Here is a 26606-nt window from a genome sequence, read left to right on the forward strand (position 1 = left end):
TACTCGATAACAATGATTTGCTGGGAGGAGCACGATCAGCTCATCAGTCAGGAGGAAAAAATAGCTGCCAGCTGGGCTATCTGCTACAGTGGCCAAGGTTTTCATTGCTCAGTACTTCGGGAGATTCATGACATGTGGGGATAAGTCCTGATTTGACATTCTTCCCCACCTCTCTAAAAGGTTCTTATCCTAGCCCCTCATATTTTTGTGGTTATCAGTGATAGCAGGTGCAAACCCTACTCTCTCCCAGCACAGGCAGTTTTGGGAATAATTCAGGGAACCTATATTATTTCATCAAATGCTGTACAAGTGTTTGGAAAATAATCTGTTCTCTGGAGTGGATCAGGGCCCTGTTTAAGCACTTGACCCAAGTCCTCACTGTTTCTTCCTTTTTCTGAAGTGGAGGAGCTATGAAGACTCATATTGGATGTCTTGGATCGGTCTCTTTTGACTGCTGGATTCTCAAGTTGGGTGTTTGTATTAGATCTCCTTTGGCCTGATTTGACCCTGGTTCAACTCCCCACTCAGCCATGAAACTCATTTGGTGACCATGTCCTTTCTCTGTCCTCATAACCTACTTCACACTATCGTTGTGGAGGTAAAATGGAGGAAGGGAGAACCATATACTCCTTGGCGGAAAGATGGGATGTTCGTTTGATAGAATTGAGTGTCTGAACTCACTACCCCAACCCATTAATTAGCTGCTAGTTATTGGGGAAATGGAGGTGTCTGTTTTTTCTTCATTTTTGTGTTGATAGAGATACTGATTCTATGTTGTAAATCACACGTCATTGTATGGTGGGTAAGGAATTGCATGTATGAAAATGAGACAGTCAGAATTCTCCTTTAGAAGAAAAGTTGTACAGAGGATTTGTGCACAAGAGTAGGAAGGCTTGCTTATAGACCCTATGTATGTTTGTTGTATGTTTCAGACTGAGTATTACACATCAGTGCAGAAGCTATAAATATTCATTCATTCATTCATTCATTCATTCATAGTCCTCCCTTCTCACTGAAATCCAAGTCAGATGACACAGTATAAATGAAATTGCAATATAATCAACAGTTAGGCTATTCACTGAGCAAAGTACAAAAATGAACAACAATTAGGGCGTTCAGTGAAAGAGAGACAATAGAGTATAGTAGCAGAAAGTTTGAAAACAAGCATAAAGTCAAGACAAGATGAAATATTTCTAAACCAAGCATAACTAATTTACATGGCATGTTTAGAGACATGGAAACTCCCTAGTAGGCACCCATCTACATCAGCAGACTGTACCCAACAGAGTAGCATATAATTCCTGCCCCTACCATTGCATCTCTCGGAATAACTTCTTATGTTACAGCCCTATAATTTGAGTAGAAAGCCCTCCTGAATAATTCAGTCTTCCATAGTTTGCAGAAAGCCAAGAGACGGGGGGGGGGGGGCTTTCCTGACTTCCTCAGGCAAACCATTCCATAAGGAGGGGGGCCACCACAGAGAAAGCACGTTTGTAGGCAGTTGTTGATTTTACAACAGAATGCCCTGCCCAGATGAATAAAGCTAACATGACAGAACATAGGGGGAGAGACAATCTCACAGATATGAGGAGCCGAGGCTTTGAATGTGATAGTCATGACTGTAACGAACCATAAATGGTGGGATGGCCTGCTTTTGGACAAATGTTCTAACAACAGTTTCATGAAATCATGTTTTCATGTGACATCTGAGCCAAGGTTTGGGGCCAATGGAAGATTTCCGCATGCTCAGTAGTCCTTGCCAGTTTGGTGTAGTGGTTAAGAGCGTGGGACTCTAATCTGGAGAGCCGGGTTTGATTCCCCACTCCTCCACTTGAAGCCAGCTGGGTGGCCTTGGGTCAGTCACAGCTCTTCCAAGAGCTCTCTCAGCCCCACCCACCTCACAGGGTGTTTGTTGTGGGGATAATAATAACATACTTTGTAAACAGCTCTGAGTGGGCATGAAGTTGTCCTGAAGGGCGGTATATAAATCGAATGTTGTTGTTGTTGTTGTTGTTGTTGTTATTGCACAAGTGGAAGTGTAAAAATGACTCCATATGCACATTGTTACTTCATTAAAAATTACTTTGAAATGCTGTGTATTGCTGCAACTATTGCATTACCCCTACGCGCTATATATATTTTTTTCTTTTCCATTCGTGGGTCACTGGAGCCAGCCCTGAGCTTCTGACCCTTTTCTTTCCTCTCTCTATTGTAGGTTCCTACCTGATGGTCAACTCCTCCCAGCACACTCCAGGGCAGAAAGCTCACATTCTCTTCCAGACGCTAAGTGAGAATGACACCCATTGCCTCCAGTTCAGCTACTTCATGTACAGCCGTGACGGACACAGCCCTGGGACCCTGAATGTCTATGTGAAGGTGAATGGTGGTCCTTTGGGAAGTGTCGTGTGGAACGTCTCTGGCTCCCATGGGCGACAGTGGCACCAAGTGGAACTGGCTGTCAGCATGTTTTGGCCCAATGAGTATCAGGTGAGCACCCAGAGGAAAGCAAGTAGAAGCTTACAGTTGGATCCTTGGTGCTGGTGAAATTAAGGTTCTGAAAACAGGCGTGTGGTAGATAGAGGTGGTGGTGGTAGGGAAGTACCAAAGTGGGAGGAGAAAGAAGAATGTGTGTGGAAGGCAGTCAGAGAGATAAGGAAGAATGCGAAAAAAAAGACAGATGGGTATTCTGGAGAAGAGGCAGATAATGGCAGGACAGCACCAATTTAAGAAGCGAACAGATGAGTCCGTTGTGTGGCTCTTCCTTGCACAAAAAGGGTTTTGTTCATAATTGACTTCAGAACTGTGCTGTGAATTATGGTTTGCCTCTTTTCAACTTGTAATATGAAATGCTGCTTCCAATCTTTTAGAAGCCAAGAACACAGTCCTTGTAATACCTTTTATTAGGACCAACTCAATGACACCTAACAGTGTGCAAGCTTTCAAGTTCATGCCGACTCTTCTTCTGACCAGATGTTATAAAATAAAAAAGATGGAGAAAGATTTTAAGACCTCGCCATGGCAATATATAGTGGATCTTCTGGCAGGCGAAGAAGAATTAGGCTTTAAATTGCTGCAGGCCAGGGGGGGGCAGGGGGGGTGCCTAAAAGCAAGAGGTAATAAATCAATCAAATTCCCCCAATTTTCCTCTTAACCAATGAAAATCCGTCCTTTTCTGGAAGATCCAGTACCTTACAGCTGGATTACATGTGATTATGGAGAACTGATATGAGATTTCCAAATATCCAATTTAGTTTTTAAAAAAGCTGTGATATAGGAGGGTGGCTATGCGGCTGCTCTTTGGAAGGGGGAGTTAACTCACCCCTCCTGCCATTTTCCTGCTCAGAAATGCCCCCGCTCCTCTAGAAGACTCTATATCTTAGTACGTGGGGGAAAAGACAGGCACACTGTGGAGATATCTGTCTTTCCCCCATGACTAGATCTAAATGCGACTTGGGACAGCAATTTCTGATTGAATAAATGGCAGTGGGGGGAAAGTTGTGATGGTCTGGGAAGTCCTGCCACCCAGAACTTCCTTGTGGCCCAGGAGGCGAAGGAGGTTCACTTTCCACCTGACTCCTCCCCCTGCCAGCAACTACAAACTCCATCCTCCTTCCCCTGCCTCACAGGATCTCATTTTCATCACCTCTGGTTGCCCTAGCGACCATCCTGCTGCCACTGCCTGAGCTGCTAGGCCCCTGTAAGATCTGTCATTGGCTCCCTGGGCCATTGACATCTGAAATTGGTTGGCCTCTATGGGCTTCTTGCACCTTGTTCCTGTCCCTGCTTCACAGGTGGATAAGGCTCTTGTGTGAGTAAGGCTTCACTGTCCAACAGCGTCTTTGGGACAGATCCACCCTTCTGGGTAGACTCCCAAAAAAGGTTACCTCCCTTCCTTGGCTTCATGACCCCAATTCATATCAAATCACCTCCCACAAGCTTCTTTTTTGCAACTGCAACTGAATAATGCGTTTAGGTGGTCAGTAATTAGGCCTGATTTCATACCTTTCTAAATCTTATTCCTACTACCTGAAGGGATTTCACTACTGAATGTCCAAGGGGAATCAAAGATGGGATCTCATGTCTAATTCACAGTACAAAGGAAACCTGTCACGTTTATTGGGTGAGTTTGCATTCTAGGCCTGACTCCCTTAACAGCTGTTGTGAAGATAAAACCAGAAGGAAGAAAAGTGCACTTCTTCATTAGGAAAAGTGCACTACTTCTTTAAGGAGGGGCTGTGGCTCAGTAGGACAGCATCTGCTTTGCATGCAGAAGGTCCCAGTTTCAATCTCCAGCATCTCCAGTTAAAAAGACCAGGCAGTAGGTGATGTGACAGACTTACATGAGACCCTGGGGAGTCAGTCTGAGGCAAGAACACCGAGTTTGATGGACTGATGGTCTGGTTCAGTCTAAGTCAGCTCCATGTGTTCATGAAGGGAGGGTGGGATCAAATAATTGATACGTGTGATAAGGAGGAAACTCCTGCAGCCTCATAATTTTGCTCTGTTTGACTTGTTTTCAATATGCCATTGTTTCGTATGTTTACATTACAGGAGCCCATTTGCATTTGCAGATAGATTAAGTTACTTCACTAGACGCCCTCTGGGCCAAACTACAAGTAACGAATGACACAGGTTGGACACTTGTCAGCTTCCCCCAAGTTTTGGCGGGAAATGTAGGCAGCTTGGCGGAATGTTGGACAAGTGACAGTTGAAAGTCCATTGGACAGCAGTCGGAGAGCCAGGCTGCAAGACCAGGATGCCTACATTTCCCATCAAAACCTGAGGGAAGCTGACAAGTGTCCAACCTGTGTCATTCGTCACTTGTAGCTTGGCCCTCAGAATTCCGTTGTGTTAGAATTCTCTGAGAAAGACCACATTTGATTCCTCTGCAGGTTCTGTTTGAGGCTGTGATCTCCACCGAACGTAGAGGCTACCTAGGATTGGACGACATTCTGCTCCTAAATTATCCCTGCTGTAAGTATTACGAGATCCCCAATCTCTGCCTCCTTCCTCACAGAGACTACCAGCTTGTCACAGATCCCTTGCACTGCCGGCTGCCAGTTCCTTGAATGAGCTACTTGACAGGGCTGTGTTAGTTGGGTCATTGGCAGCATTAGCGACATCACGTTAGGAAAAGGAGGAGGAGGAGAAGATGCCTCCCCTGGTGCCTTGGGAAGACAGGAAATCACAATTGATATTCAAGAGATCATTGGAGGGGGGATTTCATATCTGCTGGACACTATAAACTACCAAGGAGTAACGGGTTACAAGCTTCAGCCAAGAACAAAATGGCTAGGGGAAAAAGGGATTTTTTTTACCTGCTAGGCCCACTACAGGTGGGCAGAAAAGCTAGGCCAGGATTCAAGCCAACAGAAGGAGTTTGCCCAGAATGATGACTTATTGCTGTGCACAGTTGCATACGCATATCCAAGTTTTTCTAGATCAGTGTTCTACGTGGAAGCACTGTCTGCTGACTGGGAAGCCTTGCTTTGGCTTCGTTTTAACTTCTTGTCCTTCATCCTTCAACTTTAGGTTAACGGTTTTAGTCCGAAAACAGAAGACTGTGCACAACATTCTGACAAAAGAGAGCTTTGATTCTCGAAAGCCCATACCCTGGAAATCTAGTTGGTCTTTAAGGTGCGACTGGACTGATCTCCAGGCTGCTGAGATCAGTTCCCCTGAAGGAAGTGGCAATTTTGGAGGGTGGACTCTATGGCATCACACTCCTGCTGAGCTCCCTCTCGTCCTCAGACTTTGCCCTCCCCAGGCTCTGCCCCCAGATCTCCAGTAATTTCACAACCAGGAGTTGGCAACCCTTCGTACCAGCCCCTGGAAACTAAGCTGGCCCTGGGAAGGAAAGAAGTGCCTGAGCAGAGTTTGTTGCCATTAGAAGGAGAGCCCTTGCTACCCTCTTCCCCCCTTCCCCACCCTCTGGATTAGTCTATTGCTGAAATCTTTTTTAAATTTAATACAGAAACACATCGTTGATTATAACAGATTTCATCCAAAGAAAGGCTTGACAATTTTTTTTGTTAAGTAACCTGGATTTGTGGTATATCTGTGGTACGTGATCATTTTCTGCAGTTGTCTTTTGACATTATAAGCTACTTTGAGTCTGTCTCGAGCAGAGTAAAGCAGGTTGAGGGTGCCCATACACATCAATACCGGTCTTCTGCATCCCACCAAATAACAAAGCAAAACAAAACTCAAGCAAGCCTTGATCCTGTGAATAAACCACATTTTCAGAAACCTGCCTGTTTGGCACAGTTAAACCTCAGAGGTACAAGTTTCCAAACAACATGGAATTATTTGGCAAGGAACGGGAGAGCTAGGAGTGTTACACGGTCAGTCTAGAACTGGGATAGGCCAGCATTCAGAATCCCCATCTAGTCACGAGGCTGAGTCAGTCTCTCTCTCTCTCAAGCCTAATCTATGTCACCTACTTTATTTGATTTCTTTGTTGGTTTGCTTCATGTATACCCTGCTTCCCTTCCCAGTGGGGACCTAAAGTGGTTTACGTCATTCTCCTTTCCTCCATTTTAGCCTCACAACAATCCTGTGGGGCGGATTCAGTTGCGTGTCTGTGACCAGCTCAGAGTCAGCACAGCTTCTATAGCAGAGTGTGGATTCGAACTGAGGTCTCCCAGCTCCTAGCCCAACATATGCCATACTCCCTCCAGCACTAGGTAGTTGTGAGGTTAACATGGAGGAGAGAACTGTCTATGCCTCCATGGAGGAAGGGCAGTATAGCTATCTTTATCAATAGACAGGGAAGCAGAAGCGGTATGAAAGGAGCCGGGACATTTTAGTTAGTCAGAAGGGGTGGGATTGGGGGGAGGTCAAAGAGAAGTAATCGCAGGAGAAGGATCTCACGCTATTCGTTTTTGGGCCTTCGCAGATACAATTCTGTATCCATAGACTTAATCAGTGACAAGCAAGCTCTTGAATACTGAGCCGGTTCTAAACTGAGCCAAATGGACTTGGCCTTTCCCTAGTGAGGGAACCTCTAGGCTCCAAATTCTGCACCAGGTACGAGATTCTGCATCTTAACACTGCAGTTATAAGCAGGCCAAATATCGGTTCATCTCCTGACATAGTGGGGCTCCCAGACAATTTGGGACAGGTGTTTTATCTTTGAGCTTCTGGAAATTCTAGGTTTCTTTCTGCCTGGGGTGTTGCTGAGTGCTACTTCTGGGCTAGCTTCCTGGCTACAGAATGACTTTTGCATGTATTAGCTTGGAATAACTTAGAATTTTCATAGGTGTAATGAAGACTGGCATTTGCCCAATCAACCTTCCTGTAGGAGACCTCTTGTTTCCCCCCACAGACTACTCCTGGAAGTCCTGTCCTCTGGGAGCAACATTTTAGGGGTGGTGTGGGAATTAGACTGCCGTTGGAGGGGGGATTGGCAAAGCTCAACGTTTTTCCCAGGCAGAAAAGCTAGGCCAGGATTCAAGCCAACAGAAGGATTTTCTCCAACTGTTGTTTCCCTAGTTGCTGATTTTTGTAGGCATTTTGGGTTTGTCCAATTACTTTAATAAGGAATGAAAAATAAGTTGCTTTCGCCCCTGCCATTTATTATTTATAAAAGTACCTGAACCCTCTCAAGCAATGCCGGTAAATAAAAATACACGAGCCTCTGCCCACAGGCTTGCTAAACAATATTAAAGATGATCTGTCCATGTTACAGTAAATGCTGGCTTTTCTTAATTTGCTAGTTACTTTCCAACGTCCTCCACATATCCACAAAAAGGGTTTGGTAACATGCAGATTTATTTCAATTTCATCCGTTAAAAGCCAGGTGACTGACCAACTAAAATAAACCACCTTTAATTAAGTGTGCAGTCCTAGTGATTTATAATGTGGAATAGTGTCTTAATTATAGACAAGAGAATGATTAGTTTATGGATGTACAGAGACCAGGTCGAGAAGATCTTAAATTGAGTCAAATTGCCCTTGGTAGCCCTTTTATACTTGATAATATTCAAAGAAGTCAAATTGCATTGGCGACCATTTCTGACTCTTCCAAAGGTGCAAAGTCAACTCTGCTTGGACAATACTTCAGGGTGCAGTCAACACATGGAGAGTGTGTATGTACGTGGTGGTGGGGTGGTGGTTTTGGGAATCATGCTTGATGGCCCCCATTCCCTGCACATTAAATTGTCTGAACAGAGCATGTGAGCATATAAACTATACATTTGGACAACATGGAGAAGACAGAGCCATATATATTGCCCTGAGCTCCTTGGAAGAATGGTGGGGTAAAAAAGTCCTCAATTTACTATTGGTGGTGGAGAGTGCACTCAAGTCATAGTTGACTTATGGCTACTCCTGGTGGGGTTTTCATGGCAAGAGACTAACAGAGGTGGTTTGCCATTGCCTGCCTCTGCAACTCTGGTCTTCATTGAAGGTCTCCCATCCAATTACTAACCAAGGCCAACTCTGCTTAGCTTCTGAGATCTGATGAGATCAGGCTTACCTGGGTTATCCAGGTCAGGGCCAATTTACTATTAAAGTACCATAAAACTACACTCTGTTGTGTTTGGTTATGAGAAGGCATAAAGAACTGCTGGCTCAGAGATGACTAAGGATTTATTCCCTCCCCCCCTCCATATTCTGACAGCCAAAGCTCCTCATTTTTCCCGCCTGGGTGATGTGGAAGTGAACGCGGGTCAGAATGCCACCTTTCAGTGTGTGGCGGCTGGGAAGGCCTCTGAAGCAGAGAGGTTCCTCATGCAGGTAGGTTGAAGGTTACTGTGGTTATTAACCAGGGTCCACTGGCTATGTGTCTGTAATGTAAGCTCCTACGATACACATCATGCCCTCAGCGTGTTCCTTGTGACACGCCATTTCCTGAAAGGCCTAAGGAGCAGTAGTCAGGATGGGATCGATAGGGTTACTGCCTCACCTAGAGCGTTGATTCAACCTTTTATCTTTATAAATTAATTAACTTTGTAATGACAGTTTCCATTCAAACAACAAAGGCTTGTCTTTTAGATGAGGAAACATTGTGGCTGAACAAATAAATCGGTGGCAGCTGGTGAACTCCCCCCACCCAGCTCCAAATGTCAGCTACTCCAGCTATAGCCAAGATGGAGCCAGTAAGTTTACTGTTCCTCTTAGAACACATCCCTGTACCCTACCTAAGATTTTTTAAAGGCTCCTCATTCTAAGAGGCTCCTTATTCTAAGCCAATTTAATTATCAGTGCTACATTCCAGAATCTCCTATATTAATCCATCCTCAGTGGTGGATTAACAGATTTCCACTTTACAGCCATGCACATCCTCTCTGTCGTTATGAGAGCCATAACCAATTCTATATTGTTAACCCCGATACAATTATTTTAAAAGTGTAACACCGCCTTAGGATTCATTGGCATTTCATAACCTATCATCCTCTTAATTGCCATTAAGATGTGTTCCTAAAGGGGGTCAAGTTATTGAGTGATTCCAAATACGTGTAATATACCTTCTGTTTTGGACTGACCATGGCAGCAGTTTGTTGTATCAAAACCGTAGCTACATTTCAACCTTAAAGGTGTTAAGTACTAATGAAATTGGGGTTTATGATAGAGTGGCATGGCATGATGGGAACTTAGTTTTAGAATAAGATGATCCCTGTTCTTGGTTTTTTTTTAAAAAAAGATTTCATTTTAGCTAATATGACCGTGAGTATGGCAAGGTATTTAAAGGAGATGAGTGTTTGTGAAGTGCTGTCAAATCGTAGCCGACTTATGGCGACTCTGTAGGTTTTTCAAGGCAAGAGACAATCAGACATGGTTTGCCATTGCCTTCATCTGCATAGTGACCCTGGACTTTGTTAGTGATCTCCTATCCAAGTACTAATTAGGGCCAACTCTGTTTAGCTTCCAAGATCTGATGAGGTCGGGCTTGCCTGGGCCATCCAGGGGATCAGGGGATAAACAAAGGAATGGCCAACTTTTTTAGCTTAAGGGCAAGATCCTTCCAGCTTTGACATGATTTTTCTCCTCCCCTGTGCAAATTGGCTCAAGAGGGTCTGGCTTCTCCTGTTAGAACCCTGCCTAAAGAGAGTGACGGTGGCTGATTCCGCACACGTTGGATAATACATTTTCAATGCACTTTATCAGTCGTTTGAGGTGGGGTTTTTGTTCCGCACACAAAAAAATCCATTCCAAATGATCTATAAAGAGGATTGGAAGTGCATTATCCAATGTGTGCAGAATCACTCTGTCTAGTGTTCTGTGCAGAGGGATGGAGCTGTACAGATTTGGGAAAGAGGAGGAGTTTTCAGTGGGACTCTCCTGGAAACTATCAGCCACCCCCAGCATCCTTGTCCCCACTTGTTTGCACTTCCTGACACCCTGTGGGGCACCTGTGTAAATATTGCTGCAACACCCCTAGGCCTGGTGCCTTCATGGGGTGCTGCTGTTGGGGTTTAATTTTTCTCCCTTTACTGTTACAGCAATGATTCGCATCTTGTTTTATGTATAAGTGGGACCAAACCAGGAATGACGGACCAGTTGTACCAAATTTGTTCTTCCAGAGATGCAGTGCTGGGGCCCAAATTGGAAAAGCAGGAAGAGGCAAAGGGGGAAGACAGGAAAAGGGGATACTTAACCACCTTTCTATATCTTTTTCTCCTTTTGCTTTCCAAATGGCAGCGGCAGAATGGAGCGATCGTGCCAGCTGCCTCCGTGAAACACATCAGCCACAGGAGGTTCTTGGCGACCTTCCAGTTGGATAAAGTGTCCAAGGAGGAGCAGGACTTTTACCGCTGTGTTACCCAGTCCGGCAGGGGCTCCGGCGTCTCCAACTTTGCCGAGTTGATTGTGAAAGGTACAAGTCATTGTCTGTGGTTGACTGGAGGGCCACCATTATGGGAGAGGGCTGAAGGAATTCAGTAGCTAGCTGGTTTTCTAGCAGGCTTGTTTTCCAAGAGTCAAGCTACCTGTGGTTAATAGAGGTTTGATCGGTAAAGTCTTACATCACACGTAGTGAGCAACCAAGTTCTGCAATGTATTACCTGTGTAACAGAAGAAAAGCATGGAGAAAGGTGTCTGGAGACTGGGAACAGACAGGCATGTGGTTTTCGTTGTTTTCCCAGAGTGCCAGAACGCTTGTTAATTCTCAGTGATGAGCAGATTTTGCAAGTCAACGAACACACTCAATTAGAGGAGGGGGGAGAATAGCAAGGATAATGCTTCCCGCCTAGTACTTTGTTCATTTATTGTGACAGATGTCACTGGAGTGTTAATTATTTATGACGAAACACTGCAGCACCTTTGCGTAGCGTCTGCACCATGAAAAGATTGAAAGGTTTTTGCCCGATGAGAGTTCTGCCTTGTCTTTCTTGTGCTGGTAAAGAACAAGTATGTGTGAGGCTGGCCATACTTTTTAGGAGAATCTGATGCTATGATAGGATTTCTTGGGCGATCGAATCTGAATCTTCCAGTTGCAAATCTCCTGATTGCAACTTGTCTTCATTCAGGGTCTGCTCTCATGAGTCTAGAATCTTAAAAAGCTAAATATCTGGTGCACAGGGGTTCCAATATGGTAGAGAATCTCCAAGGAGAAGGGAGAGTTTAATCCTTTTATGGTCATAGAGCCAGAGGATTTAGCCATGTTAGTTTGTAGTAGCAAAATAGAAAAGAGTCCAGTAGCACCTTTAAGACTAACCAACTTTACTGTCGCATAAGCTTTCGAGAATCACAGTTCTCTTCGTCAGATGCATCTGACAAAGAGAGCTGTGGCTCTCAAAAGCTTATGCTACAGTAAAGTTGGTTAGTCTTAAAGGTGCTACTGGACTCTTTTCTATTTTAATCCTTCTGTCGCCATACAATTTTGCCCACTGAAACTGGCCTGCTTGCACTCCTGCTAGCTGTGAAGAAAACAAAAGTGAGCCCCTATCTTTTTGTTCTTCCAAACGCTGACAGTGCAATTCTAAACAAAGCTTCACGCTTCTAAACCTATTGGCTTCAATTGACTTAGAAGGGTATAACTCTGTTTAGGATTGCATTGTAATCAGGATATAAGGAGGCCAGTTTTGGTAGGTGGAACCATTAAGCCCTTTCACCTCTCCCTGTGAAGCTGGGTTCCTGCAGTCCTGAGATTTAGCTTTTAAGCACACTGGAAAGGTTGTTGGCTGTCCTGGTATCTACTGTGCTTTGACCCTAAGAGTCTAGACCAGTGTTTCCCAACCTGGATGGTATGGAACCCTAGGGTTCTGCAGAATATTGTCAATGGTCCCACAAGAAATCGTGGAATAAATAAATAAAAATTTCGAAATGCCATGAAAAATTCCAAATATCCACATTCAGCCAAGGCTCCAACGTTTGTGCAAAAATAAACATGCCCAAATATCACACTAAAAGTCAACCTTATATTGACTTTGGATATGAACTTTATTTTGATGTTTAAATAGACTTTATTTTGATTTGATATTTTCACATGTGAAAAAGATAGATTAGATAATACCAAAAAAAAACCCACAGGAAAAATGCTTCATTGTTTCCCCCCTTTACAGTGCGCTGTTGGAGAATGTCCTCAAGTGATAGTTGACTTATGGTGAACCCTGCTTGGGTTTTCATGGCAAGAGACGAACAGAGGCGGTTTGCCATGACCTGCCTCTGCAACCCCAGTCTTTATTGGAGGTCTCCCATCCCATTACTAACCAAGGCCAACTCTGCTTAGCTTTTGAGATCTGACAAGATCAGGCTCACTTAGGTTATGCTGGTCAGGTCTCTTTTGCAACGTAAGCTGATTTATATAGCAGCTCTTTACAAATAAATTTTCCTGACAATAATTTACCAATATTTGAATTGAACTTCCCAGCCATCAACTTTTTCTGGCCTGTAAACGTTTTCATAAGTCGGGTTCCTTGGGATTTGAATAATTGATTTAGGGTTTCCTATGTGAAAGGAAAGGCTGGGAAACCCTGGTCTAGACAGAGAGCCAGATATGGTCCACTAACCTTCTGTCTATCTTTCTTAACAGAGCCCCCCACCCCCATCGCTCCCCCACAGCTGCTAAGAGCTGGCTCCACCTACCTCATTATCCAGCTCAACACTAATTCCATCATCGGGGACGGTCCCATCGTAAGGAAGGAAATCGAGTACCGCATGACCTCAGGCCCCTGGTCGGAAGTGCATGCGGTGAACATGCAGACCTACAAGCTGTGGCACCTGGATCCTGACACGGAGTACGAGATCAGCGTCCTGCTCACCCGTCCAGGGGATGGGGGAACTGGCAAACCCGGGCCGCCACTCATCAGTAGGACTAAATGTGCAGGTAGGAACTCTTATAGAATCATAGGGTTGGAATGGTACCTCTAGGGTCATCTAGTCCAACCCCCTGCATAATGCAGGAAATTCACAAATACCCCTCCCCCCGACTGCCCCAGGGACTCCTGTTCCATGCCCAGAAGATGGCGAAACACCTCCAGGATCCCTAGCCAAACTAGCATGTGGAAAACCTTATGTCTGGCATCACTCTTTAGAACAATTATCTTCCTTCTGTCAAGAAAACCGGTGGTCTGTGCTGAACCCTGAAAGGCAGCATACATTCTTTTCCCTGGCGTAAGGGTGTTAATGGCAGGAAGGGCCTGTGGCTCAGCAGTAGAGCATCTGCTTGCCCTGCGGAAGGTCCTAGGTTCAGTCCCCAACATCTCTAATTAAAAGGTAGTAGGTGATGTGAAAGACCTTGACCTGAGTCCATGGAGAGCCACTGCCAGGCAGAGTAGACAAGCCTGTTTCTGATAGATCCAGGGTCTGACTCAGGGGAAGTCAGCTTCATCTGTTCCTCTAGCAAAGGAGCCACTTAAGTTGAAGGAAGGATTCATATGGGTTGATGACCACTGACCACGGAGGGGACAGTGGCTCAGCGGTAGAGTGTCTGCTTAGCATGCAGAAGGTTCCAGGTTCAATCCCCGGCATCTCCAGTTAAAAGGACCAGGCAGTAGGTGATGTGAAAGTCTTCTACCTGAGACCTTAGAGAGCTGCTGCCAGTCAGAGTTAGCAATACTGACCTTAATGGACCCATAGTCCATATAAGGCAGCTATCACATGTTCATGTTTTGTGTTTCAGCTGTGCAAAAAAACCCACGCAGACCTGTGTTTTGACTTTTTGGTGCTGCTGCTTTCTGAACTTTGTGTAAATAGTAACGCTGGAAGCTGCCAATGAGAGATGCAGCTTAAAAGGAAGAGCAGAACCGCAGCTTTATTTACAGTGCCTGTGGCGGAGACCTCTGGGAAGCAAGGAGCTCGAAGCAAAGAGCAGTTTGCGCATTGATCTGGCTCAGCGGCGGCTTGCACAAACAGCTGCCCTGGCCAGCTTGTAAGCCTGTTTCCATAGTAAGATTCGATAACCGCTTCACTGATTTGCACCAACTAGGGGTCAATTGAAAGCCCTGGGCCTCTAGGCAATACTTAATACCATTTAACTTGAGAAATAAGAAGCTTATGGAGACGGAACTCCAGGTCTTTTTACTCTGTACCAGTAGGCTGTCAAAGTGTCTGGTGCTGCTCTCCTTGAAAATATCCTCTGTGACGTCAGATCAGAGGTCAAGGACAGGATACAGAGCATCCTTACCCCCAAACCAGACCATCTAGCTCAAGGGTCCCCAATCTTTTTAAGTCTGTGGGCACTTTTGGAATTCTGTGGCCACAAGTACAAAATGGCTGCCACAGAAGGCAGAGCCAAGCAGAAGATGGCTGCCACAAGAAGCCGAGCCAAACATACAATATAAGGGAGTGAGATCATGCGTAACTCTAATAGAAACTCTTTGACATTTCAGTCAGAAACTGTGCTTAACAGGATGCCTTTTAAAAATGAACATTTTGTTATTTTCTTGCGTACACACAGCTTACCTTCAGTCACGTAGTGAAGATCTTTGTGCTGTGGTGGCAATTTCCCCCCAAAGCAACTTATTAAAAAATCTGCACAGCCTGTCAGATCCCGAAACTCCAATCAGAAGCCTTGCTGGGTAAAAACCCCATCCACTTTCTGAAGACACCAGGAAAAGTGTCAGCTGGAACCATGGTGCTCACAAGCACCATGTTGGGGACCCCTGATTTTATCATCTGAATTTGCAGTAGCCCTCCAGGCTTTCAGACAGAGGTAGTTCCCAGCCTTGCTATCGGAGATTCTTTTCACTGGAGATATGAGAGACTGAAGCTGATACCTTCTGCAGAAAAAACAAACATTCTCTCACTGAGCCACACAGGGCAGCAGTGCCGAAGTCCAGCTGTAACTGAGAAAACATAGCCCATCGTATTGACAAGTCTTCTGCTGGTTGGTTGCATCAATGGCTTTTTTGCTAATTCACTGTGAACGAATGAATGATGGGACAAAGAGTCTTTTAAGTTACACTGAGGAGTGATTTAGGTGGGACTCATGGAGTTCCATGTATGGAGTTACCAGCAGGACCCACCCCCCTTAAATAGATATTGCATGGAATGATTATTTGGATTGGGACCATAATGCAGGACAGAGTTAAGCCTGTGTGATTTTTGTAAATATGAAGCAGCCCTGTCGGGCTGCAATTTTCTGCAACGGTATGGGAAATCTGGAAGCCTGGAGGTCAGTGGGGTTGTTTTGAGTCAGGGAAACAACAAAGGGAGAGGGGAGACTTAAACTCCCTTTCCTGCTGTGCTGTGGTCCCAATCCAAATCAGGATCCTGTACATCTCTTTTTTAAACAGTCAGAACCCACTGGGAGCTCTGTAGATGGAAGTCCCATGTAGGAGTCTCATCTGGTTGTTTATGATCCCAGGATCCACTCACACACCACCTGCAGTACAGTCCCCATCTGAATTATGATTCTAGGCACTATCACCCTAAAACAAAACCCACCAGGAGTTAAGTCTACGGAAATCACAGCACCCTGTCTGGTCTCAGCATCCCTCACCCCCTTGCGCCACGAAGCCAGTGTGAGTACAAGTCTGGTGTGGTGGTGGAAACTGCCATTAAGTTGCAGCTGACCTACGGCAGCCTTGTAGGATTTTCAAGGCAAGAAACATTCAGAGATGGTTTGCCATTGCTTGCCTCTGCGTAACAACCCTGGACTTCCTAGGTGTTTCCCATCCAAGTACTTCAGGTTGTTCCTGCATTAGGCAGCAAGTCAGACGGTGTGTAAGTCCCCTTCCAAATCTATGATTCTGTGATACTAACCAGGGCCAATATTGCTTAGCTTCCGAGATATGAAGAGATCAGGCTAGCCTGGGCTGTTCAGGGCAGGGCAGGTCATGTGCGTCCCTAGCTTAAAAAGTAGGGGATTTCCATGCACGGCGCACCCAGCGTGTCATTTGGTTCCCATGTCCCTTCTGAATAAGAGGTTAGGATGTCCGTTTTGCTGGCCTGACCAAAGCCTGTTCTGGAAACAAGGAGCAGCGTGTATCCCAGGGTGTCCTGCTGGCTTAATGTTCCGAGGATCAGCTGTTCAAAGACTTGGATGTTCGCAAAAGTTGGGTCTCTGTAAAACGGCTCTGCCTGCCAATGGCTGAAACGTTTTGAGTGTTTTTACCTGTGCTAGAGACACGGGAGAGCAAGTGAAGTACTCTTACGGCTGTCTCATTTGAGATGGCATTATGAAGGTCCTAAAGTCCTTGGCTGTCTCTGAGGCAGACGTGTTTACTGTCAACGAGGCTTGCAATTAGACAAGTGCTAATGACCAGCTTGAGACAGAAAAGGGGAAAGAGAGATTCCATTCCAGAGAAATGCCTTGTTTTTGCAGACGGAAGCCAGCGCCTGTGATTCAGATTTACGGTTTTTTTCCCCACCAACAGGGGCCACGTTAAACTGATAAATGATCATTGCTTCAGCAACTGAGTAAAGGAACAGTCAAAGCATCGTGGCAGCAGGTGGATTAATAAAAGGCCAGGGACAATGTGGTTTAGCAGCCGCTGCTGCCCATGATGTATAATTCACTGTTGGGAGCGCTTGAGTTTAAATTCGAGAGGGGGATTGGGAAGATGGTAGAGGCTGCCTTGGTACACCAGACTGAAAGAGCAGAGGAGGGATCTTGAGAACCAATATTCCTTATTGTCCCAGCCTAGCCCAGAGTGGGTCCTTGGTACTGCATGAGCTCAAGAGAGGGAAGAAGGTTTGTCACGTGGTGTGGAGTGATTCCGCACACATTGGATAATGCACTTCCAATCCTCTTTATATATCATTTGGATCAGATTTTTTTTTGTGCGGAACAAAAAATCCACCTCAAACGATTGATAAAGTGCATTGAAAGTGCATTATCCAACGTGTGCGGAATCAGCCATGGAGAACACCACCCAGGAACAATCTCAGATTTGGCCCTGCTTCAACTTCACTTCCCGTTGGCACAAATCAAAACTGCAATCTTTGATTTTTGCACCTTTTTTTCTGTTTCCTTGCTGTGAATTAATGCTCGGTTAGAATGTCTGCTGTTTTCTGTGACATCTAGGCATCAGAAAATCAATGTTACACATGTATTGTATGCACACATTGTAGGTATAAATAGAATATAACCTGTTTTTAAAAGCTGTACATCATGTGCTTGCTTTGTGATGGCCAGCTTGGTATCTACCACATCCCATTCCTTCTCTATATAAATTTGTACCCTCTGGACTAGGCACTATCTTCTCTTTAGGAAGCACTGTAAGGCTTTTTTGGAGACAAGGCCTTTTGTGGGGCTTAAAAGGCAGGCATTTTCTTGGGGAGGGGGTTTAATGGGGTTTTATTATGTGTTGTATGTTTTTAATCTTGGCATTTATTTATTTATTTTATTTATTTATGTCATTTACAGTCCGCCTTTCTTACTGAGGCTCAAGGCGGATTACACAATGTCTGATTAGGACGATCAGTATCAAGTACATTTCCATACATTATCAAGGACATTTCCATAAACAATGCGATAGGGTAAATAGATACAAGTTTAAAAGACATAGTATTCGCAAGAATCCAGTACAGAGTAGAAAATGGAACATAATCAATTCTAGGACTGACATTAGACATGGAGAACAGGTGGTACATAGGAGTACATATTTAAGGCAACAATAATATGTAAGGCAATTTAGTGATGAAGTCTACAGTCCCTAACTCATTAGTGAAGCATCTGAGACTTTATCCCTACAATACAGCCCTCCCATTTGAGTAAAAAACCTTTTTGAATAGTTCGGTTTTGCATTGTTTGCAGAAAGCCTGGAGAGTGGAGGCTGTCCTGATCTCCTCAAGCAGGTCATTCCACAGGATAGGGGCCACCACAGAGAAAGTCCATGTATGGGCTGCTGTTGATTTCACCCGGGTGCAGCCTGGCACCTGCAGGAAACCATATTCAGATGAGCGAAGCTGCCATGGAGGAACATAGGGAGGGAGGCAGTCCTGTAGGTATGCCGGACCAAAGCCATGAAGAACTTTGTATGTAATAACTAATACCTTGAACTGAGCACGGTAACTGATGGGTAGCCAGTGGAGCGACTGTAGGATGGGAGTGATGTTCATGCTCCTGCTCGCTCCTGATAACAATCGAGCTGCAGCGTTTTGCACTAATTGGAGCCTCCTATGTGAGACCTATGTATAGAGCATTACAATAGTCAAGCCTTGATGTTATCACAGATCCTAGTGGCCAGGTCGGCCGTGTTGAGATAAGAAGCCATCTTCCAGGCTAGAGTGAGGATGCAGAAAGCATTGAAAGATGCCTTGAATCAAAAGGGAAAGGGAGGGTATAAATGCTTAATACATAAAATGTAAAACTACAAAACTGACCCTGGTAAGTAGAGTTGGGTTCAAATCTCTCCTCAGCCACAAAGTTGGGTGATGCTGGGTCAATTTCTATCTCTGAGGACACATGAAGCTGCCTCATGCTATCAGGCCATTGAAAAGTTGTCCACTCTTACTGGCAGTACTCTTAAGGTTTTAGGTCTTTCCCATCACCTGTTACCTGATCTTTTAATGAAGATGCCAGGGATAGAACCTGAGATCTTCTGCATGCCAAGCGGATGCTTTGCCTCTCAGCCCCATAGTTTAGGACTATAAAAGTGTTCAAGACAGACTAAGATTTGTGTGGGCCATGAGAGCAACTATTGTGTCAGCCACAGCCCCTCTACCTCACAGGGTTGCTGAGAAGGTAAAATAGAGCGGTGAAGAATATGCTTAATATTGCTTCTCCCCATCCTTTTTTACATCAAGACTTTCCTACTAGAGGCACTCCATCTGCGACTTGGAGCTGTTCCGGTTTTTTCAGCGGTAGGAAGCATTTGCTCCGGTGGTTAATAATAGAGTCTTTTGACTTGAGTATGATAGGCATGCTCCCTTCTTTCCTCGAGCCACGCATTACGACGGCTTTTAAGTGAAAAGCGCCCTTAGTGTGCGAAGCCCTGTCAGTGGGAGTTAGGAAACCTTTTGCCGCACGCGCCAGGGAAACTGCAAAGGGCTTCGGAACGTTAACCGCCTCAAACTGTGTCAGGATAAGTGCACTGCTCTGCTTCTAATTGAATTTTCCCAGAAGCCACTTCCTGCAGCAGTTTACTCTATTATATGGTTTCCTGAACCTTTCAGGAGTTCTGACACCAACTCAGCCCCTCTTCAGGCAACACGGGGCATAATTAACTCTGCAACCTAAGTGCAACTTGGACCGTTCCAGGCATCTTGGTTGGGGTTTCCTGCATGGAGCTGCCGGCTTTGTTCGAAAGCCATCTCTGTACTTCACCTGTCTTCCGTCTTGTTCTAAATGCAGACCCTGGGATAGTCCAGCCTATTTGATGGCCCCTCGTTAATAAACACATGTCATTCTCAGCAGATCTCCCCCACTCAGCAAACTTTATTAGCTAACAGTGAAGAGGGTTGCACGCTGCTTTGTCCTGAAGCATAAATCACAATACAGTTGTCAAAATCTTTATTTAAAAAAGTAGATTTCTTAAAAAGATGGATTTGCATCTTCAACATCTTTTTTTGCAGCCCTGGCAAATCTGTAATGGTATATGCATTCTAAATGATTGGAGAGAGACACGTTGTTACTTCTGTGAACTGGGAGGATCTTGGCTTTGCATTTCTTTGGACATGTGTTGCAAAATACAAAACTGAAAATCATAGAGTGGGAAGGATTACAAGGCCAGTCCAATCTGACCTTCTTCCTGAAGACCCACCCACACTTATTTATGTAGGGATTTATGCTCTGTTTTTCTCCCCTCTGGGGACCTAAAACAGCTTACACCGTTCTCCCCTCTGCCATTTTATCCTTACAACAACAACAACCCTGTGTGGTAGTTCAGAGAGAGAGAGAGAGAAGCCCAAGGTCACCCAGTAAGCATCCATGGCAGAGTGCGTATTTGAACCTGGGTCCTTATCTCATACCTTGACCTGGATAGCCCAGGTGAGCCTGATCTCATCAGATCTCAAATCCAAACTACACGAGACACCCGGCATGTGTTCTACATGTGTTGAGTTCCCGCAAGTTTCCCTGGGAAGTGTCGCATTCCAGGAGGAAAACCCGAATGGCTTTAAACTACGTCCCTCTTTAAGTAAAATTGCTTGCCGTCATGGAGTCAAGCATACGGCTGCAGCGTTAAGTTGGACTGTAGATATGAAAGTGGGGAGGGGGAGACCTGCTTTCCAGTATGGGAGAAAGCCATCGGCTCTGGTCCACCCCCACCCCCATGCTCCAGGAGGAAAACTCGAACAGGCTTTAAGCAACGTTCCTCTTTAAGTAAAATTGCTTGCCATCAAGGAAAACCCAAGCACAGCAGATTGTTTCAAGAGCTCTCTTGCAAAAATCTGCTCCACTCGGGTTTTCCTTGATGGTAAGCAATTTTACTTAAAGAGGAATGTTGCTTAAAGCCTCCTTGGGGTTTTCTCCAGGAGTATGGGGTGGGGTCTTAATGGCACTTCCCAGGGATACTTGCGTGAACCCAACACATGTAGAACACGTGATGGGCGTCTCGTGTAGTTTGGCTCTCAGAAACTAAGCATGGCCAGCCTTGGTTAGTAATTGGATGGGAGACCTCCAGCGAAGACCAGGGTTGTAGAGGCAGCCAATGGCAAACCACCTCTGACTGTCTCTTGCTATGAAACCCCCACAAGGGGTCGCCATAAGTCAGCTCTGACTTTTGGACACTCTCCACCACCATTCTATCTCATTCTGGCAAGTTGGCAGCAAGGTTCAAGGATTTCGGGTAAGCAGGTAGGCAAGAAACAAGCAGGGCAGAAACCAAGGGTCAAGTGGGCCCTTGACATCTGAAATTTGGCAATCACTACCTTCTAGGCTAATGCAAAAGCTGGTTAGATGTTGAACCAGTAAAGACTGGGACTCAATGACAGGATTATATAGAAAACTGAGAATCCCACCCTGTCCTGTAGCCAGGGTTAGTCCCTCACCCTGCAAAGATCTATAGAGTTGCCTCTTCCTCCTGAGAGAGGCTAGAGCGTGGGAGGCCCTGAGCTGCCAAGCGTGTACTCCTCTGCCTGGTCCATGCTTTGCCTCTGGCCCTCTGTCTGCTCTGTTCCCAGGGTCCTGGGGTGGGGGAGACTCTGGGGGTGCAGGAGGTAGAAAGGTCCACTTGGGGGGTTTTCTGGTTTGCTGGTGCCACAGGAACTTAATAAAAATAACAAAAAACAATAACTGTGGTTATATACCACTCTTCTAGACATATTTGTACCCCACTCAGAACGAGTGTTATTATTATCCCCACAATACAGATGGGGAGCTGGGGCTGAGAGGAGTGGCTGACTCAAGGCCACCTCCTGAGTTCATGGCTGTAGTGGGATTCGAACCAGCGGAGTGCTGATTTACAACCCAACCACTTAGAGGAAGCGTAGGACCTTCCCCGGGATGGAAATCATGAGAAACTCTTCTTCTGAGGAGCCTTCTCCCCATGTGCAGGTGGGGCTAGGGCAAGCCTCAACAGCCTCCCAGATCCTAGTCCAAACACTAGCAGTTACACAACACTGCTGCTCATGCACTCTCTTGCTCTTGCTAACCACTGGCTTCTTGGCACAGCATTAAATATTTCCTGTTCTGTTCCTTCCTCTGGCCCTGCTCTTTACGAGCACTCTTCCAGCTGTTGCCACAAGCACTAGGAGGCTTCCCTACTTTGCTGCACTAGCAGGCAAAATCTATTGTTTTTCTTCCTTCATCCAAGGATTTCAGGGCGGCATTTCTCCCCCTATTTTATCCTCACAACAACCATGCGGGGTAAGTAAGTGTGAGACAGAAAGGTGAGTGTGTTTCATGGGTGAGTGGGAAGAGGGACTCGAGCCTAGGTCTCCTCTGACCTGGTTCGACAGTCTATCCGCAACATGATACCAGTGAATTGAGGAAGGAAGGGAAACCGAGTCAGCTCCTACCTCCTGCCTGGGTGTTCCAAGTAGCTCAGCTCCAAACAGCTCTTCCTTCTCAAGCTGTCCTCCATTTTTCATTCTCTTATTACTGCAGCCTCCTCGCCCCTCTCTGTGCTCTCTCCCCCTTTGCTCTCCTTGTCTGTCTCTTTCGTTCTAGCAGGCAGCTCCTTGTCACATATTCACTGACCCCCTGCGTAGTTCACGGGCTGCCTTCTGATGGAAGGCTGTGACCACCTCCAGTGCTGAAAGGTGAGGATACTGCTGGGACCTTTCCCCCCCTCTGTGCTTGGGATGCTTCCCCCCCCCCTCTAACTCCCCTGCCTGTCCATCAGTTTTCTCCCCTTTGGCATGCGGGGCAATGTGGGGGCATTGCCCCGCATGCCAAAGGGGAGAAAACTAATGGACAGGCAGGGGAGTTAGAGGCACAGTTAGGGAATCACTCTGTGGAGGTGACTCGTCCCTGGCTCCTTGAAGCAGCCGAGAGCAAAGAGTGGCAGTTCCTAGCTGTAGAAGGGGATGCTGAACCGGGGATCCATAACGGCACATGGACTAGTGGTCGGAACAGAGTCTGCTTGCCCTCGCCTTCTCTTGGGGGAGAGTGTGTGGCCGTGGGTGCGTGAGGTGCCCTTTTGATGCTTGGACTGCCTGATCTTTAAGCAAAGGGCATGGTTTGACATAAGTTGCCTCCTAGCACCAGCACTGCAGGAAGGATGGGGGCTCCGCTGTGTCCCCGAGGTCACCCTCATGGGCTCTTTGGAGGTTGAGGATTCTGCATGTTGAAAAGTGCGCCTATGTTTCTCTGTGCATGCTAACATTCTTTTGTCGAGCTGCGAGGAGTTGTCTGAGGAGGCAAAAGAATACTTTCCCTTCAGCCTGGTAAGCCATGGGAGGAGGAATTAAGACCTAACTGAAGTTCTTCTGTCCCAAGCCTCTCCACATTTCAGCATCATGGCGCAACTGTTGTTCAGCAGTCATTGAAGGGTGATGCATGGCGTGGTCAAGCGACCCTTCTCAGTTTTCTGTGGAGATGGCTTCTTGGCAGGGTGGCATGATAACATGCCCTTATTTTTATTTAATTTATTTTGTTTAAGCCCCACTTTCCCCCCTAGTGTGTGTGGGGGGGGGTGGCTTACAACATTCTCCATTTCTCCATTTTATACTCACAACATCCTTGTGAGGTCCTTGTGAGTCATTGAAGGGTGATGCATGGCGTGGTCAAGCCACCCTTCTCAGTTTTCTGTGGAGATGGCTTCTTGGCAGGGTGGCATGATAACATGCCCTTATTTTTATTTAATTTATTTTGTTTAAGCCCCACTTTTACCCCTGGTGTGTGGGGGGGTGGCTTACAACATTCTCCATTTCTCCATTTTATACTCACAACATCCTTGTGAGGTAGGTTAGGCTGAGAGTGTATAACTGGCCAAGGTCACCCAGTGGCAGAGTGGGGGAATCAAACCGGGGTCTCCCAGATTCTAATCTAAATAGTACACCATAATGTTTGACAGTCAATGACTATCCAAGGTTACCCAGCAAGCTTCCATGGCAGAGTGAAGATTCGAACCTGGCTCTCCCAGATCCAAATCTGACACTCTAATCACTACTCCATGCTGGCTATGACACGCAAGGCCAGGGGCCTTCTCTTTCTCTCTTTGCCTTCCCCGTAAGCAGCTCTTAATTATAGCTCTTAAAACATAACACAGTTCATTCCACACTCAAGCAGTTACTGATTTATCGAATTTATATCCCACACAGGGCCATTCTCTCAGAGCAGCTTACAGGAGAGTCCCTCCCCACAATGCAAATACTTCTGTTCCCAAAGGGCTCATTTTCCAGCACAGTCGTTTTCAAACTTTCTGCAGTGGGACCCAATGACTAAGCTTCGTGTACTTCGGAGGACGCCCATGCAGAGTAGCTCCACGGTTTGTTCCCCTTCCCTCATACAAAATGCAGCAATGTCACATCTGTTGTCACGGAACAAGTTATATATTTTTTATTTTTCATGGTTAGTAATTTATAAATCTACAGCATTACTGAGCAATAGGTTGTATTTCATTACCCTAGTTTCAGGTGGGCAGCCGTGCTGATGTGCAATAGAAGAGCAAGATCTGAGTCCCGTAGCACCTTAAAGACCAAGAAGATTTCCCAGGTATCAGCTTTCAAGAATCAAACTCCTTTCATCAGATACAAGTAGGAATGGAGATCCCTGGGGATATATGGGCTCAGAGATCTCCCTTCCTACTTTATCTGATGAAGGAGGCTTGACTCTCAAAAACTTACACCCTGGAAATCTTGTTGGTCTCTAAGGTGCTACAGGACTTGCACTTCATGACTCTCTTAGTCAGGCCAATTCTTGCGGCCAACAACAACTACAAAAGAGAGTTACAGTCAGGGCTTTTTTTCTGGGAAAAGAGGTGGTGGAACTCAGTGGGTTGCCCTCAGAGAAAATGGTCACGTGGCTGGTGGCCCCACCCCCTGATCTCCAGACAGAGGGGAGTTTAGATTGCTCTCCACGCCACCTGGCAGCATGGAGGGCAATCTAAACTCCCCTCTGTCTGGAGATCAGGGGGCAGGGCCACCAGCCATGTGACCATTTTCAAGAGGTTCCGGAACTCCATTCCCCCACGTTCCCCCTGAAAAAAAGCCCTGGTTACAGTAAATAGCTAGACCAATAAGGAGGCATCCCACTGTAGCTTACTAACTACAATAAGTCAAGGCACTATAATATATGCAAATGAAAATTATATATAATCCAAGATTCTAAGACAAATTGCACTATTAAACATCACAACCAACAATGGCGAAAATTACAGAGTGATATTACAATGGACCTCCAGTAAGTCCTGTACAGTGCAAATATAAATAAATGCACAATTGATGTATTGATGATACTTTGATTGTATATTCATTTATATTTGCACTTTGTTGCTTTAAGGAACGTACTGAAGGTCCATTGTAATATCACTCGGTAATTTTTTGCCATCATTGGTTGTGACAATCCTTGCGGCCAGCAAGATGGGAATTCTGCTATCCCCTTTCCCTACTGACCCACTGCAAGAAGTTCTGCTGGCGTTTGGGTAGAGGGGGAAAGCGTGTAATTTTTTGAAGTTTGCCATTTATAATTGCTAGCGGTCCTGAAGCACACCAAGAGAGCAAGTACAGGGGTAGAGCCAGTGCTTTTGTAGTATTCGTAACAAACGCATGATGGTCCGTTATATGAGCCCTATACAGAATAGACCATCCATGCAAGGACTGAACATGCTGGGAGGGAGAGTGGCCACGGGCATCTGTCCCCCCCCCGCCCCCCCCCATGGTTACGCTCCCTCCCTATGAGCAGCAGCATTTGAAAAGCAGCATCACTGATCATAGGGCAGTAATATATACACAAACACTTCTTCCACATGTTTGCCCCACAAAGACAATTTGGCAATCACATAGAAGTGAGAGGGGAGGCCAGCACCCTAATGTTTGCTTTCCCATCCCATGTCGTCAATCAATGTGCAAATGGGTTGTCCAACCAAGTCTATTGTGACTTGCTGCCTCTTTCCGGTGTATCGGGCAGAGGGCTTTTACATCACCTTCTGCTTGATCCTTTTTTAACAAAATGGGCGATATCTGGGATTGAACTTGGGACCTTCGGCGCAGCAGTGAATCACAGCCTCTCCCTGTAATTCCTCCCTACAGAGGGGTCATACCTACCTAAATTACCAACTAGTTGATGGTGTACGAGGGTGGTGTCTTGTATTTTCTCAGCCTTTTCTCATATGTGTGCGCCTGGTGTTTTTTTTACTCGGAGACAAGAAGATTCTCAGTGCTGAGTTCTTTTTCTGGCTTTGATTGACACCGAAAGAGCTGCTGTACCTGGGTGTATTACAGCTGTATTAGCAACTGTAAGCATAGTCAGCTTTGTACTGGCACTAATTGTGTGGATATATTCAGCAATGTTAATGCTTTCAGACATCCTAGTTAGCTGATCTCTGACTGAAGCACTCGTGGGTCTGCTTACATTGGCCCAAGGGTGCCAAGCCTGTCTGTTTGCCACTGATCATTTAAATAACACTGAAATTAAAGGGAAATTGAAGCTTAACGTCTGACGCTTTCCCTGCTCTGTCTTGCTGTGCTCCCGAGAGGCCTCCGAGCGGCTTGATTTGAAGGGCTGCAGATGAAGGATGGGAGCAGCTTTACACTGTCAGATGTAACACGCTGATTTCTTTTTAGCCTGTGGAATGTTGTGAATTGACCTCTTTCTCACAGGGCCAAGCTACACATTCGTGTTTTTAATGAATTGGGCCCGGGAGTTCTCCCTCCCAGCTATGGTGTCATTC

At 45.7% G+C, this 26606-nt stretch overlaps 1 protein-coding gene across 1 annotated transcript in view; it reads left to right on the forward strand.

The window, feature by feature from the left end:
* PTPRU (protein tyrosine phosphatase receptor type U) overlaps positions 1 to 26606 on the forward strand; it is a 386725-nt gene that overhangs the window by 191633 nt on the left and 168486 nt on the right. Inside the window, exons 3-7 of the mRNA XM_054999127.1 lie at positions 2216 to 2487; positions 4893 to 4974; positions 8624 to 8739; positions 10645 to 10819; positions 12977 to 13270. Of these exons, the coding sequence (XP_054855102.1) occupies positions 2216 to 2487; positions 4893 to 4974; positions 8624 to 8739; positions 10645 to 10819; positions 12977 to 13270 (939 nt within the window). The remainder of the gene's footprint in view (positions 1 to 2215; positions 2488 to 4892; positions 4975 to 8623; positions 8740 to 10644; positions 10820 to 12976; positions 13271 to 26606) is intronic.

Source organism: Eublepharis macularius, chromosome 15, assembly GCF_028583425.1.
Source record: "Eublepharis macularius isolate TG4126 chromosome 15, MPM_Emac_v1.0, whole genome shotgun sequence".
NCBI lineage: Eukaryota > Metazoa > Chordata > Lepidosauria > Squamata > Eublepharidae > Eublepharis > Eublepharis macularius.